This window comes from Balaenoptera borealis (genome assembly GCF_965194805.1).
Source record: "Balaenoptera borealis genome assembly, chromosome: 11".
Classification (NCBI taxonomy): domain Eukaryota; kingdom Metazoa; phylum Chordata; class Mammalia; order Artiodactyla; family Balaenopteridae; genus Balaenoptera; species Balaenoptera borealis.
Genome location: NC_138868.1, coordinates 44708319 through 44723704, shown reverse-complemented (window position 1 = coordinate 44723704; position 15386 = coordinate 44708319). Strand labels below are relative to the sequence as shown.

Genomic DNA, 15386 nt, shown 5'->3' with positions numbered 1-15386 from the left:
AGCACTGTGCCAAAACAAGCAAAAAGAACCCATCCAGTCAGCAGAGGGAAGGAAATAATAAAGACCAGAGAGGAAATAAATAAAATAGAGATTAAAAAAACAATAGAAAAAAAATCAATTAAACCAAGAGCTGGTTCTTTGAAAGGGTAAACAAAATCGACAAACCTGGGCTTCCCTGGTGGCGCAGTGGTTGAGAATCTGCCTGCCAATGCAGGCGACACGGGTTCGAGCCCTGGTCTGGGAGGATCCCACATGCCGCGGAGCAACTGGGCCCGTGAGCCACAACTACTGAGCCTGCGCGTCTGGAGCCTGTGCTCCGCAACAAGAGAGGCCGCGAGAGTGAGAGGCCCGCGCACCGCGATGAAGAGTGGCCCCCGCTTGCCGCAACTAGAGAAAGCCCTTGCACAGAAACGAAGACCCGACACAGCCATAAATAAATAAAATTTAAAAAAAAATCGACAAACCTCTGGCAGGCTCGCTAAGAAGAAAAAAGAGAGGACCCAAATAAACAAAATAAGAAATGAAAGAGGAGACATAACAACAAATGCCACAGAAAAACAAAAAGCCATAAGAGAATACTATGAACAGTTATATGCCAACAAATTCGACAATCTAGAAGAAATGGACAAGTTTCCAGAAACATACAGCCCACCAAAACTGAATCAAGAAATAGATAATTTGAATAGACCAATCACTAGAGATGAAATAGAATCGGTAATTTAAAAACTTCCTACAAACAAAAGTCCCAGACCAGATGGCTTCACAGGCGAATTCTACCAAATATACAGAAAAGAATTTCTACCAATCTTTCTCAAACTCTTCCAAAAAACTGAAGAGGAGGGAACACTCCCAAAGACATTCTATGAAGCCACCATCACCCTGATACCAAAACCAGACAAAGACATCACCAAAAAAGAAAATTATAGGCCAATATCTTTGATGAATATAGACGCAAAAATGCTCAACAGAATATTAGCAAACCAAATCAAACAACACATAAAAAAGATCATAGACCATGACCAAGTGGATTCATCCTAAGCTCACAAGGATGGTTCAACATACGCAAATCAGCACCACATAAACAAAAGAAAAGACAAAACCACATGATCATCTCAATAGATGCAGAAAAAGCATTTGACAAAATTCAACGTCCATTCGTAATAAAAACTCTTACTAACATGGGCATAGAGGGAACATATCTCAACATTATAAACGCTATTTATGACAAACCCACAGCCAATATAATACTTAATGGTGAAAAGCTGAAAGCCTTCCTGCTAAAATCTGGAACAAGACAAGGATGCCCACTCTTACCTCTTCTATTCAACATAGTATTGGAAGTCCTAGCCAGCCACAGCAATCAGATGAGAAAAAGAAATAAAAGATATCCAAATTGGAAGGGAAGAGGTAAAACTGTCATTTTATGCGGATCACATGATTCTATATATTGAAAACCCTAAAGACTCCACACAAAAACTACTAGAACTGATAAACGAATTCAGCGAGATAGCAGGATACAAGATTAACATACAGAAATCGGTTGCATTTCTTTACACTAACAATGAAATATCAGAAAGAGAAAGTAAAAGAAAAGTCCCTTTTAAAATTGCATCAAAAAAATAAAATACTTAGGAATAAACCTGACCAAGGAGGTGAAAGACTTATATGCTGAGAACTATAAAACACTGATAAAGGAAATTAAAGATGGTTCGAAGAAATGGAAAGCTATCCCATGTTCTTGGATTGGAAGAATTAATATTGTTAAAATGGCCATACTACCCAAAGCAATCTACAGAGTTAATGCAATCCCTATCAAATTACCCATGACATTTTTCACAGAACTAGAACAAATAATCCTAAAATTTATATGGAACCATAAAAGACCCAGAATTGCCAAAGCAATCCTGAGGAAAAAGAACAAAGCTGGAGGCATAACTCTCTCAGACTTCAGACAATACTACAAAGCTACACTAATCAAAACAGCATGGTATTGGCACAAAAACAGACATATGGATCAATGGAATGGAATAGAGAGCCCAGAAATAAACCCATACACCTATGGTCAATTAATCTTCAACAAAGGAGGTAAGAATATACAATGGAGAAAAGACAGTCTATTCAGCAAGTGGTGTTGGGAAAGTTGGAGAGCCGCATGTAAATCAATGAAGTTAGAGCACACTCTCTCACCATACTCAAAAATAAACTCGAAATGGCTTAAAGACTTAAATATAAGACATGACACCATAAAACTCCTAGAAGAGAACATAGGCAAAACATTCTCTGACATAAATCATACCAATGTTTTCTTAGGTCAGTCTCCCAAGGCAATAGAAATAAAAGCAAAAATAAACAAATGGGACCTAATCAAACTCATAAGCTTTTGCACAGCAAAGGAAACCATACACAAAATGAAAAGACAACCTACAGACTGGGAGAAAATATCTGCAAAAGATTCAACCAACAAGGGCTTAATTTCCAAAATATACAAACAGCTCATATAACTCAATAACAAAAAAACAACCCAATTAAAAAATGCACAGAAGACCTAAATAGAAGACCTATGTCTCCAAAGAAGACATACAGATGGCCAAGAGGTACATGAAAAGATGCTCAACATTGCTAATTATTAGAGAAATGCAAATCAAAACTACAATGAGGTACCTACCACCTCACACCAGTCAGGACGACCATCATTAAAAAGTCTACAAATAACAAATGCTGGAGAGGGTGTGGAGAAAAGGGGACCTTCTTACACTGTTGGTGGGAATGTAAATTGGTACAGCCACTATGGAGAACAGTATGGAGGTTTCTTAAAAAACTAAAAATAGAACTACCATATGACCCAGCAATCCCACTCCTGGGCATATATCTGGAGAAAACTATAATTTGAAAAGATGCATGCACCTCAATGTTCATAGGAGCATTATTTACAATAACCAAGACATGGAAGCAACCTAAATGCCCATCGACAGATGAATGGATAAAGAAGGTGTGGTACATATACATTACGGAATACTACTCAGCCATAAAAAAGAATTAAATAATGCCATTTGCAGCAACATAGATGCAACTAGAGATTATCACACTAAGTGAAGTAAGTCAGAAAGAGAAAGACAAATACCATATGATATCACTTACATGTGGAATCTAAAATATGACACAAACGAACCTATTTACGAAACACACTCACAGACATAGAAAGCAAACTTATGGTTACCAGGGGGGAAAGGGGTGGGAGAGGAATAAATTAGGAGTTTGGGGTTAGCAGATACAAACTAATATATATATATAAAATAGATAAACAATAAGGTCCTACTATATAGCACAGGGAACTACATTCAATATCCTGTAATAAACCATAATGAAAAGAATATGAAAAAGAATATATATATGTATACATATAACTGAATCATGTTGCTGTACAACAGAAACTAACACAACATTGTAAATCAACTATACTTCAATAAAAATAAATGAGTAAATAAATATTAAAAAAAAAAAAAAAGGACCCATCGACTACCAACCACAGCAACACCACCTAACAATTATGGGTACACTGCTTCTTTTCCTGTGATAAGGCCACAAGGGGTGAGGGAATATCCTGGATCCCCTCAGAAGGCTGGGGATGCATTCTACACCTCAGAGAGGAAGAACGTGCAGTGGGAAGTTTGCATAAGGTGCCTGGGCACAGAGAGGCTGGCCCTTGCAGGCCCCATAGAGCAGGCACTTTTTACAATGGACCATGTCACATGGCAGTTGCCTTGTCCACTCCTCACCAGGCCTCTGCATCTGAAACCAGCCACCTCTTTGCGAAGATAAGGTGCAGCTGAGTCACCTCTCATCTGGGAATCTGGACACCAGTGACTCGGCCTCGGTCATCCCCCAACCTATGCCAGGCCTTTCTTCTGTGAAATGATGTCTCTCTCAATGTTCAGAATCTATAATTCTCTAAAAAACAGCCCACTTTTGGACTGCGCAACAGGCCACCAAGTAGCCGGTGCAATCACAAGGGGCCCAGCGTGAAGCCTGGAGCAGGAGGACACCTTTCCAATGGGCCACTGGGTTCCACTTAAGGTTTTCTTGCTCTCAAACTGCCAGACCAGGGCTGGGATCCTAAATGACGTGGGTCACGCCAGAGGTTCTAGGGTATTTTCAGGTCGGATGCACCACGTCTTGTCACCAGGGACCCTGACCAATGCACCCGATACTTCAGTGTTCCCCTTCCAAGGCTGAGCCTCAGCCATGCAAATGACAACTGAATTGAATGTGTCCTGCCATTTCTGAGGCAAAGTGCATATGGAGGTAGAGCCTGTTACCAGACTGCAGCTGTCTGGCCAGAAATGCAGGCACTGGGGAATCTTGGCAGAAACGACACAGGAGAGGTGCGGGGGAGCCGGCTCCCTCCCGCACCCACTCTGAAGTCTGGGTCAGCTCTGGCAGGCTCAGCAAAGGAGTGTGTGCCTCGGGTGCGAGCACGGGGAAGATGACCACTCACGTGGCTCCTTTTGCCTTCTTCATCGCCCACTGACGTAATGACCGTCTCTGAAAAGACCATCTGTCCAGTCTGGTTGTTGGTGATCTATAGGAGAACAAGTACAGTGAATGTGAAATAGCAGGAATTCTGGACAAATCCCACAGGTTGTTTTTTTGTTTTGTTGTTTGCTATTTTCTGAAGCAGGAGCACCTGTCAAAGTAGACAGAATGCCCACTCCCTCCCCCTCTTCTTAAATGCATTTTATTTTTTTTATATTTATTTTCTTTATTTTTTTGGCTGCCTCGGGTCTTAGTTGCAGCATGCGGGATCTTTCGTTGCGGCACGCAGGCTTCTCTCTAGTTGTGGCGTGTGGGTTTTCTCTCTAGTTGTGGCACGCGTGGGCTCTGTAGTTTGCAGCACGCGGGCTCTCTCATTGAGGCGCGTGAGCTCAGTAGTTGTAGCACGCGGGCTTAGTTGCCCCGCTGCATGTGGGATCTTAGTTCCCCAATCAGGGATCGAACCCACGTCCCCTGCATTGGAAGGCAGATTCTTTACCACTGGACCACCAGGGGAGTCTTGTCCCCCTTTCTTTCTGAGCTCCACCAGCAGCGTCAGATGGTGCAGCGATAGGAGATGTAACAGAGCCTACAGCATGGGGCTGCTAGGAGGAGGGCCAAGGAGGTCTGTGTAAAGCACACAGCCCGTCACCTCGCAAATATTCAGCGCTAGCTATTTTTATCATTCTCGGGGCTCATTTACTTGAAATTCAGTGTCAGCTTTCTTTTCAACTACAGGTCTGGGTATTGAAGGAAGCAGGTTTTAGCTACAGCTGCCCCCCTTCCTGATTCTGGGGAACTGTCTTGTTTCATCAAAAAAGTGCTTAAGTACAATGGGAGGCCCGGCCCTGTATTCCCCTATCTGTTGTCTGCCTTCTGTAAACAGGAGCAGGCACCTCAAAGCCGAGCCTTAGAAACCTGACGTGGAACCCAGGCTATTCCCACCCCATCCAAGGCCATGTCAAACCTCTGTGTTGGTAATAAAAAGACAGAAAGAAGCCCAGGAGCTAGGAGACCTGTGTTCTTTGAGCCCTGCCTCAGACATCAATGACCGTCTAGTATGTAACCTGGAACAAATCATTTCTATTCTCTGATTCACAGTTTTCTCATTTCTAGGTCATCTTTAAAGTTCCTGCCAGCTCTAATGTCACAGGCATCTGCAGCCAAAACGAAGTGGAAACTCTTAGGCTAATGCGCAATAGTGGATCAAATTCTAGTTCTAATTCCAGTTCTGAGGAGATAAGGATCATGTCTTTATCAACATACTTTATTTTTATCTAAATAATTCCTCTCTCTGGCAAAGAGATGATGTCTTCTTCCTTTATGCCCGATTTTTACAGGATTAACCAATGTTATATTTTTTTAAATTGTACAGTCCTATATGTATAGGTTGCAGGACTTCTCAGAGCCTTTATTATACTAAGGTGCATTTTTGTATCTCTAGGAAGAGAAATATGTACAATGTTTTCCAAACATGTTTCACCACTGAGCCCTTCTTTTATAAAGCATCACACAGGACAGGAGCTCCATGGAACCCACTCGAGAACTACCACACCGTGCGGATACCGTAACTTTACCGTAAGAACAAGAAGAAGAAGAAGAATTTGCCGCTGGATAGCACTTCATAGTTTACCATGACTCTCACATACTTTAAGTTATTGGACCCCCATAATACCGTCATGTAGATGTTGATATCCCTATTTGCTAAACGCAGTTAGTGAGGGTCATGAAATTGACGTAATTTTTTCAAAATCACACTAGTTACTGGTAGGACTCACGTTTGGGTGTTCTGATATCTACAAGGAGAAAATTTAAGAAGCAGCTGAAACTACTGGCTGATTATTCTCAGAAAGGATGACTTAATATAGGTTTTGACAAGAATAAAACAATCCCTTTTGGAAACATTCTCCAGTCTTCAGACGAGCAATGCGAGAGGATTCTGTTTGGCAGGTGGCTCATTTATTTATGCGGGGGGTACAGTCTGGAGCTGGGCCATCAGTATGTAGCAGAAGAGCCACACAGAGGCTACTTTATAGTCAAGGCAATAGCCCATGAAAATTGACCCCTTTATCCTCTATAGCACAGAAGTGCTATTGTTTCAACCCATTACCTGGGCACTTGAACAAAAGCAGGGCTCTTTTGTGAGAGCTGTCATGGCCTTGCATGTAGGCACTGAGATGAGATCAGAGGTCAAGCTCCTTGATGTTCACAACAGAAGGTCAACTCTACAGCCTCTAACAACGACGCTGAACATCTGCACACCAGACTCTCTTCAAGAGAACACAGGCCACGTGGTTTGCTCCCAAAGTCCTGCCAAACTCATATCGGAGACATCTCACACTAGGGGCAAGCTAATGTCACATTCCTCTAGGTTTGCAACATTTTCTTCCTCAAGTCAGATTGAGAACAAACCTGCTTGCTCTTCGTGCAAGATATTGGACCAAGAGACACTTAAGATGTGTGGTAGGTTAGGAAACACTCTGCTGTAGAATTTTGAATGGATAACCAGCAAACAAAAGAATATTTCATCTCCTGGCAATAGAGGCTTCTTCTTCTGAAGACTGAGTATATCACATTTGCACTCCTCCTAAGGAAATGGTGAAGATCTGTTCACTACAGCATGAACTCTATTTCAACTCACCACTGAAACACAGATAAAAACCTGTGAAATAAATTCCTCAAATTCGATACTAGGAAAGTATCTCTCTAAACACTTGTTTGCTTCCTTTTCCCAAATGATAAAAATCCCTGAACATTCATTCCTTTGCAATTGGACTGGCAGGAAGAGTAGAGTTAAATTTACTGCTTAAATACAAAAGCAATTTATGTTTTTGATACATATCTTTCCCCTTTAAATAGCTCCCTCAATCCCTCTGGTTTTTAACATGTATTTTACCATCCTCATTTGTATTTTTTGGCTTGTATATCAAATATGTAAACAAGACCCTAGTCCTCTGATGGGACCGGGTGATGAGGAAAGGAGGAAGTGCCGGCCACGACCGCCCTTACCTTGTGAATTTCTCGGTGGACGTGGATGGTGTTATTTCCAACCTTGGTTTCCGTGTTGGTCTCATTGTGATAGCTGGGAGGTAAGCGTGCCAGGTTCACTTCTGAGGACGTTTTAGCAGCAGCCTCTTCTGCCTCCATCTAATTAAGTCAATGGATTTAATGAGCAATATTGTTTTCTCTTGATACAAATCACAGTCCATTAGAAAAAAAGAACCACTTCTCTTTTCCTCTTCTGCAATGACAGTGGTGCTGATGATAGTAGGTACCAGTAATTGAGTACCCAGTAGAACAAGACGTTGTTCTAAATGTTTACGTATATCATTGCCTTACATCTCACAACCTCCCTGTGAGATGGGTGTTAATGGCCCCCACTTTACAAGTGGGGCAACCGAGGCTCAGGAAGACTAGATAACTTCCCAAGACTCTCAGTGGAGGGCAGAGTCGGGATTTGAGAATGCCTCTGTTGAACAGTCTTGACCCCTGTATAGATGCTCTCGGGGCCACGCCCATCTCCCCGTGGCCTAATCGGGAGGTCACCCACATTCGTTCCCTTATGTGCCAACAACCACCTCTGTCTCTCTTCGAGAGCATTCTCTGGCTGCAGAAGTGTGCTCAGTCTGCACAGGCCCCACGTGTTAGGGAGTGAGCACTCCAGAGACAACCCTTAACCAGTGAAGGACAGGCTACTGGGGTAAGTACCCCAGTGCCCTCTCCCCTCAGTGGGACGGCCTCTCTCCAAGGACCCCAGGGGGATTAAGCCCTAGTTGTCCCTAGCAGTAACCTGCTCATGAGCACAGCCTTTGTTGCCTCTCTTCTTTTCCATCTCACTTTCCCACTTCCTCCTCGTGTTTCTGGGATCACATCACAAATGAATTATTTGCTCCCAAATCCTTGTTGCAGGGCCGGGTTGGGGTGAGGACCCAACCTAGGACAGCCCCTTCCCCACTGCAGGTGGCTCCACAGCTACGTATCTTCCCCACCCACCCCCTGAGTACAAGAGGGACCCCTGTAGAGGGTCAGGTGACTAGCTCCCGGGGTGCACCCTCCTTCTGGCTCTTCTTGCACAAGTGTCTTTTTCTGATGCCACGTTTCTCAGGCCACTGTCCACAAATCATAAGCTTCCATGACATCTATACCAGACATGTCAGTCAATTTAAATCTGTACCCAATTCCAGCCCCAGTCCTGATGACTGGGCAGGTGACAGTGTGACCAGTCACAGTTGATTGGACTCAGAGGTCATGTCATCAACTAATTGAGCCAACCCGACACTCTCTCTAGGAATTTAAAATGAGAGACACAGAGAGAAGGTGTAGCTGGTGCTTGGCAATTTTCCAACAGTGCAATCTTTGACTCTGGGCTATTTTTATTCCTTTAAACGAATCCTCAAAAAAGATTCTCCTATTTTAAAAATCACTGACCTCCATTCCCTTACATACTACATGAGGCCCCCTCTTTTCCTTTCTCTCCCATCCAGATTTGCTGAGCTGGGTATACATGGAGAAAGAATTCCCATGTCTCAGTATAGCACAAAGACACTGCACCAGAAGTGTGAAGAAAGTCTGGTCAGCATAAAGGACTGGATAACCAACCAAGGACTTGGTCAGCAACCGCCGTGTTTGACCCTGAGACAACTCGTCACATGTCTGAAACCTGGTCACTGGCTCCGTCATCACCATCAGTCGTCGTCATCATCACCTCCATGCTTGGGCAGCAGCTATGTCTGAGCCATTGCACCAGCCCCTTCCGTATCTCCTTAAATATTCACAGCAACCGTAAGAGGAAGTGTTATTACCCTCATTTTGCAGATGAAAAGAATGAGGTTGACAAAAGGGAAGGAATCTGCCTAAGGTTATCACATTCTTAGTAAGTGGCAAAACTCGGATTAGAACTCGGGTCAGTCTGACTCCAAATTATGTGCCTTTCCTAGTATATGCTTCTGCATATACTTTTGCTGGGGAGATAGGAGAGCCCCACACAAGCCAGTTTGAGGATGATTATGACAGTCTGTAGAAGCGAGTCAGGGGTTCAAAGAAGAGAGAAAAAAGGCTTCCAGGTGGAAGAGGAGGCATGATTGGGTTGGTCTCACAGGACAGATACGATTTGGATAGAGAGGAGCATAGAGGAGGCGAAACTGGCAGCCTGGATGAGAACGGTGTGTCATGGGCTAGGGCAGAGGGTCCATGCTGGACCCTAAATGGATAAAATAATGGATAATGAAGTAGAGACAAATTGACAGTGAATCCAGGGGCAGTTCTAATGCAGACGATGTTAGCCTGGTTCTCAACCGAGAGGCACCTCAGAGTCATGCCCAAACTTTAAAAAAATATATACATATCTGGATCCCTTCCAGACCTGCCGAATTAGAATTTCTGGAGGGGGGACCCCACATACCAATGAGCTTCCCAGATGATTCTGAGATATTCCCTCCCCTCTACTCACCCTCAGGTAAGAACCTTTGCACCGAGCAATGGGGAGCTGCAGCAAGTTCTGAAGACTATTTGGGAGATAATACAGAGTCCAGAGAAGAAAAAGAACGGAGTCAGGGGACTAGCTAGAAGCAGGCTGAGTCTCAGAAGTTTTAACTGGGGAGGGGCCTTCTAGGTGGTAAAGGCTCCAAATAAATCTAGAAGGACCAAGCCACTGAGAGCTGGCCATTAGATTAGGCAAGAAGTTACCCGCAGTATCGTCAGAAGGCAGCACAGTAGAAAAGTGCCCGGGTTCTGGAGTCAGGTAATGGGGGGCAGGGGCAAGTCCCAGCTCGGCCACAAAGCAGCCACGTGACCTGGGGCAAGATACCAAATATCTCTAAACCTCAGCTTTCTTGTTTGTAAAATGGGGATGATTCTACTTTGCTGAGCAGATGTAATGATTAAGGATCATGAAATCTGAGTGCTTGGTACAGTATCTGTCACCCTGCAAAGGTGTAATACTTGCATAATATAGTCGTCTAAGAAAGCAGTTTTAGAAGAAGCTAGTTTGCCGGGGGATGTCTGGGTAGGAGTGGAAAGAGCAGGTAATAAATAACATGTGTTCCAAGGGTTTGCTAATAAAACGGAGTAGAAAAGGATGAAGCTGAGATAGGAGATTTAAGACTAAGAAAAAGGCTTTTTAAATTTAAGTGAGAGAGCCTGAGATGTTTAGGGATAGAAAAGATACAGCTGGGAAAGAATGGGAGTCTGGAGATGCTAGAGGGACTAAAGCCAGAAGGAGAATGGAATGTTTTAATGCTTTTAAAATTTCTATAGGAATGGTAATCCTCCAGTTTGGCTTGCAAATAATTGACAAGTTACCAAATTTAGAATTTGCTCTGGGCTGAACAGATAGTCTTTATATAAAACCTTCTCCCCCTCAACCAGTGGTTATTTCAACAGAATGAGCTAAAGCTCTTTCATGCCACCACAAGCTAAAAGTACAGCTTACAGTGGAAATTTCAACCACAACTATTACTGCCACTAGCACGAGAAACTTAAGCCTGAAGCAACAGGACTTGTTTCACAGAGGAGGCACCTACAATTAAAATGGCACCTACAATTGGTTGAATCTGTGTGTCTGTTAAAGGAGCAGAGTAAGAAAAACTGGAGAGAGAAATTCAGGCTTGGTATTGGGGTTCTTCCTAGGAATAGGTGAGGTGATAAGAACATTCTAAAATATGCCAGTTACAGATGTGGCAATGGAGGGGCGGGGAATGGTTTTATCCTCACAATACTTTTATCAGTAACATACAGAATAATTAAACAGGAAAACAGGAGCAGCCCAGACTGAACCATTGGAAGATTCGCTTCCCCTCAATAATGATCCTACAAGCAGAGTTAACTATTTTCCCTTAAGAGAAATCAGCAGCTCGAGTCAGCTGGAATATTTTAAATGTCAGGGAGTTACTTGAAAGCAGATTCATGATGCAACTATGTAAACAATTAATGCATCTGGCTGCGGGTTCTTTTTGGCTCTTCTCTGGGACAGTAAATAAATAGTAACTATCTTGTGTTTATGAGATTTAAGGGGTTTTCTGGCAGTCTCTTTTAAAAAATTAATACTAATAGCCGTAATCTTTTGTGAATCTATCATATATCAGACACTGGTGGTTCTTTTGTTATCATTCATACTAGTGTTATTAATATGATGATAATGAGAGCCATTATTTATTGAGAACCAACAATTTCCCATAGTCCTGACAACCACACGAGGGGGCAACTTATATTGCATCAATTTTACTTAACCACATTTTATCTTATTTTATTTTTTGGCTGTGCTGCGCAGCTCGCGGGACCTTAGTTCCTCGACCAGGGATAGAACCCGGGGCCACGGGCCCATGGACCACAGCAGTGAAAGCACCAAATCCTAACCACCGGACTACCAGGGAAGTCCCTACTTAACGCATTTTAGACGACCAGAAAACTTGCTTTACTTACATCTTCTCATTTAATTCTCCCCATTACCCCCAGGGGAAATGGACATTTCCTCCATTTCAGAGCCTGGATCCCATCACTCGTAAGTGGCAGAGCTGGGATGAGAGAAGGAAGGTTGGTTCCCACTGAGTGGGGTGGAGGTGCCAGCCCATGTCTCCCTTGGTGGCAAACTGCAGAAGTCAGGCAGAGCCATGTCTGGAGGAGGAAGGCCGGGGCCCAGGCAGAGGCAACGTGGCCAGCTCCCTCAGAGTGAGCACCAACACAACGTCCCGCTGGCCGCAAACTGCTCTCATCAGTGAAGAGACTGAAGGGGCCCTGCCGCTCCCTCATCCCCCCTCACCAGGGGCTGCCAGCAGAGGACCATGCTGCATGGGCAAGTTCACACTGAATGAAAACACGCAGGTGACCTGGTCAGGCTCAGTGGGAATCCATGGGCAGGAGGGAAGCAAATGACCTGCTCTGGAACCAGAAGGATCGTGTGAGCTCAGTTCAATTTGAAGGTGCAGAGTGAAAAGACACTGGGGCCTCTGATGCCCCGGCCCCTTTCATTGTTCCATGTCATGATTCTTTTGCTTTCTCAGGAAACAGGAAGTCCACAGGTTTTAGAATCTGGCCTGTCCAGTGGATGTTCAGGTACAGCTGCCCATGCAACCGCCTCCCAATCCAGTGTCCCCCCTTCACCAGTGTCCAGGGTCCACCAGGTTGACTGTTGTGGGCAGGAAGGGGAACTAACCCAAACCACACAGGGGTGGGAGGAGAAAGCCACCTCTCCTGGTAGACCAGAGCCAGCTTTGGAGGCTTTGTCCAAATGCAGTGCAGAGAAGGAGGGATGTGGAGGCACCTGACCTTCCAGCCTAGACATGTGGTCTCTCACTGACTCCTTCACTGTATGGCTGGCTTCTCTCCAAAGACAGGCTGCAGCAGAGGCAGGCCCAAGAGGGGCCATGACCACCCATCCCAGGCAGCAGGGCCACCTGGCTGGGAGAGGTGGGCCAGCTGCACCTCCTGTCCAGGCAACCCTGGCGATGCTTGCATGCCCACCATAGAGGATGCCATCCATAGTGTTTGGACCTGGGAGGCAATGGAAGGAAGAAGCCAAGCAAAGTTTTCCCAAGGTATCTGGTAACTGATAACTGTCAGCTGCTATATATTGCGCATCTATTATACGCCAGGTGCTACACATATCGTGGATTTAATTCTCATGGGACACTGAGGTACAGGATGTTAAGGGATCTGCCCAATGCCACCTGCTAGTGAATGGCAGAAGAGGACCCTGAGCCCCGGACTGACTCCAAAGCGCTCTTGGGGTGGGGTGGGAGGTTGCCTTTCACACTGCTCCTCCTCTCACCCACCACCTCTGACAACTGACACTGCTGGGATTTAGGATTCCCAGTTTCCTTCTCTGCCCCACATGGCACTGGGGAAGCCCAGACAGGTTACCAGCAAAGCTCAGGGCTCTTTGTCCCCGCATGGCACCCTGTCTCTTGGGAAGATGGCACAAGCTCAAAGCCCAGCAGACAAGCTGGGACTTGAGATGCCTGGAGCTTCCTCAGCAAAACCACAGCGCTGGAATACCAGGGGCCTTGCAAGCCTCCGCTGAGAACAGGATGAGGCCAACTGCACACCTGAAGATGATTGCAGGGTGATGGCCGGCAGCCTGCAGGCAGGTGGTGACCCCCGCTGCCCATGGGCAGGTCCAGCCGGAGTCTCTGGGTGGACAGACTCAGATCCAGAGCTTTTGGCAGGAAGGCAGAACGAGGCGGGAGTTGGGATCACCCCGCACTGCCTTCAGATAACTCGGAATCTGCTGCCGGCCCTGCCCAGCCCTTCAGCGGACCTGAGGACCCTGGCCAGCGCTCGCAGCACGGCTTCCCCAGCCCCCGCTGTCGCCAGCGTCGCGCTTCCCCGGAGCGCGGGCCCTTCGGGCGCACCCACCTCCTCCACCGCGCTGCGCAGTTTGTGCTGCGTGTCTTCCATCAGTTCCTCAACCTCGCGGAACATCTCGTTGAGGGTGGCCTCCTCCTGCGGGTAGCTGAGAGCCGGGCCGGGCTCGAACGAAGCCGGGGTCACTGTCGGAGCTGGCGCGGGGGCCGTGGGGACCGCCGCCGCCAGCAGCAGGCACAGCAGGGTGCCCCCCAGCCATCTCATCTCGGCTCAGCGCCCTCCGCCGCCGCGCCGCCGCCTGCGCGTGCCAGAACGCTGTCAGAGGCGCGCCGACCACCCTCTGGCCCGCGCCGCCCACCCCGCCGCCTCCGGCACTACGAGCGGGGCCCGCCCCCAGCGCCCAGCTTCTCCGCACCCACCCCCAGATGGGAGGAGGCCGAGTCCCCTCCGGACGCAGCTACCCCGCACAGGGAAGACCCCCACCCGCTCCAGCCCCGCGCCCGAATCCCCTGCGTACCCCCTGGCGCATCCTCCGGCACAGGCTGCGCTCTGCCCCCGCCCCCAGTGATAGCCCCCTCCCGCGAGCAACAGAACCCGGGCGCCCCCAAGCTTACAACCCTCTCCCCTCACCGCCCTCCCCACAGGCCCCCCACCCCGGCTTGGTCCCGGGTTTGAGCCCTGTTCCCTCCTCGACCAAGTCAGAGCACAGCTCTGGTGCCGCGACCCTACTCCCACCCCAGCCCTACCCGAGCCCCCATCTTGGGTGGTCAGAGAACAGCTTATCACCGCCCCCCTCCCGATCCCCGGGGTCGGAACCGAGTCCAGCGCCCAGTTCCTCCCCCACCCAGGAGCTACCGAGATGAGCCACCTCCCTTCCCCGCCGCCGCCCTTCACCCACCCCGACTGGACCGAGCTGTGCTCCGGGGTGGACCTGCCAGGCCTCGCCAGGGGCTGCCTCAGGGCTGCGGAGCGGGAGCGGCGCGCTGCGCGGGCCGCGGGTGCGGGGAGCTCGGCGGGGATGCTGCAGCGTTGCTACCCGGGCGAGCCCGCAGCGCTCGCCCCGCCCGCCCCGCCCCGCGGGAGGGGCCGCGGCCCAGCCCGCCGCCAATGGCCGGCCCGGGCGCCGGCGACCTCCCGCCCCAGGCTGGCCTCCTCTGCCGCCGGCGCCCGGCTCTACCGGAAGCTGTCGCCGTCTCCGCATCCCGTTGCCCCGCGGCATCCCAGTCCATTGTCATCTCTGGCCCAGATTCTTGCCACAGTTTACGGGAGGCGAGGGGAAGGTGTTCTTTCTGGGTCCCACCTTGCCCTTTCCAAGCCATCCTCTACCCAGCAGGCAAGATAAAATCCAAGCCCCTTAGCCTGGCATTCAAGGCCCATCACAAGCTGGCCTTAATCTGTCTGCCGTGGTTGTTTCAGTACTCCAGCCAAGAAAGCCCACTCCTAGCTCCCGCAATAGGTCCCGAGAATGTCAGCAAGCTCCTTAAGGGCGGCATAGCGGAGTGGTTAAGACCAGACACTGCAGCCGGACTGCCTGGTGTCAGTCCCAGCTGTGCTAC

At 47.6% G+C, this 15386-nt stretch overlaps 1 protein-coding gene across 4 annotated transcripts in view; it reads right to left on the bottom strand.

The window, feature by feature from the left end:
* DKK3 (dickkopf WNT signaling pathway inhibitor 3) overlaps positions 1 to 14895 on the bottom strand; it is a 48371-nt gene extending 33476 nt beyond the window's left edge. The window contains exons 1-4 of one of the 4 annotated variants that reach the window (XM_082341614.1): positions 14729 to 14893; positions 13882 to 14128; positions 7540 to 7677; positions 4496 to 4579 (exon numbers count right to left, since the gene is read on the bottom strand). In XM_082341614.1, the coding sequence (XP_082197740.1) occupies positions 4496 to 4579; positions 7540 to 7677; positions 13882 to 14094 (435 nt within the window). In that variant the 5' untranslated portion in view covers positions 14095 to 14128; positions 14729 to 14893. Of the gene's footprint in view, positions 1 to 4495; positions 4580 to 7539; positions 7678 to 13881; positions 14129 to 14728 lie in introns of all 4 variants that reach the window. The other 3 variants (XM_082341616.1, XM_082341615.1, XM_082341617.1) reach the window with 3 other exon arrangements.
* Positions 14896 to 15386: the final 491 nt, after the last annotated feature.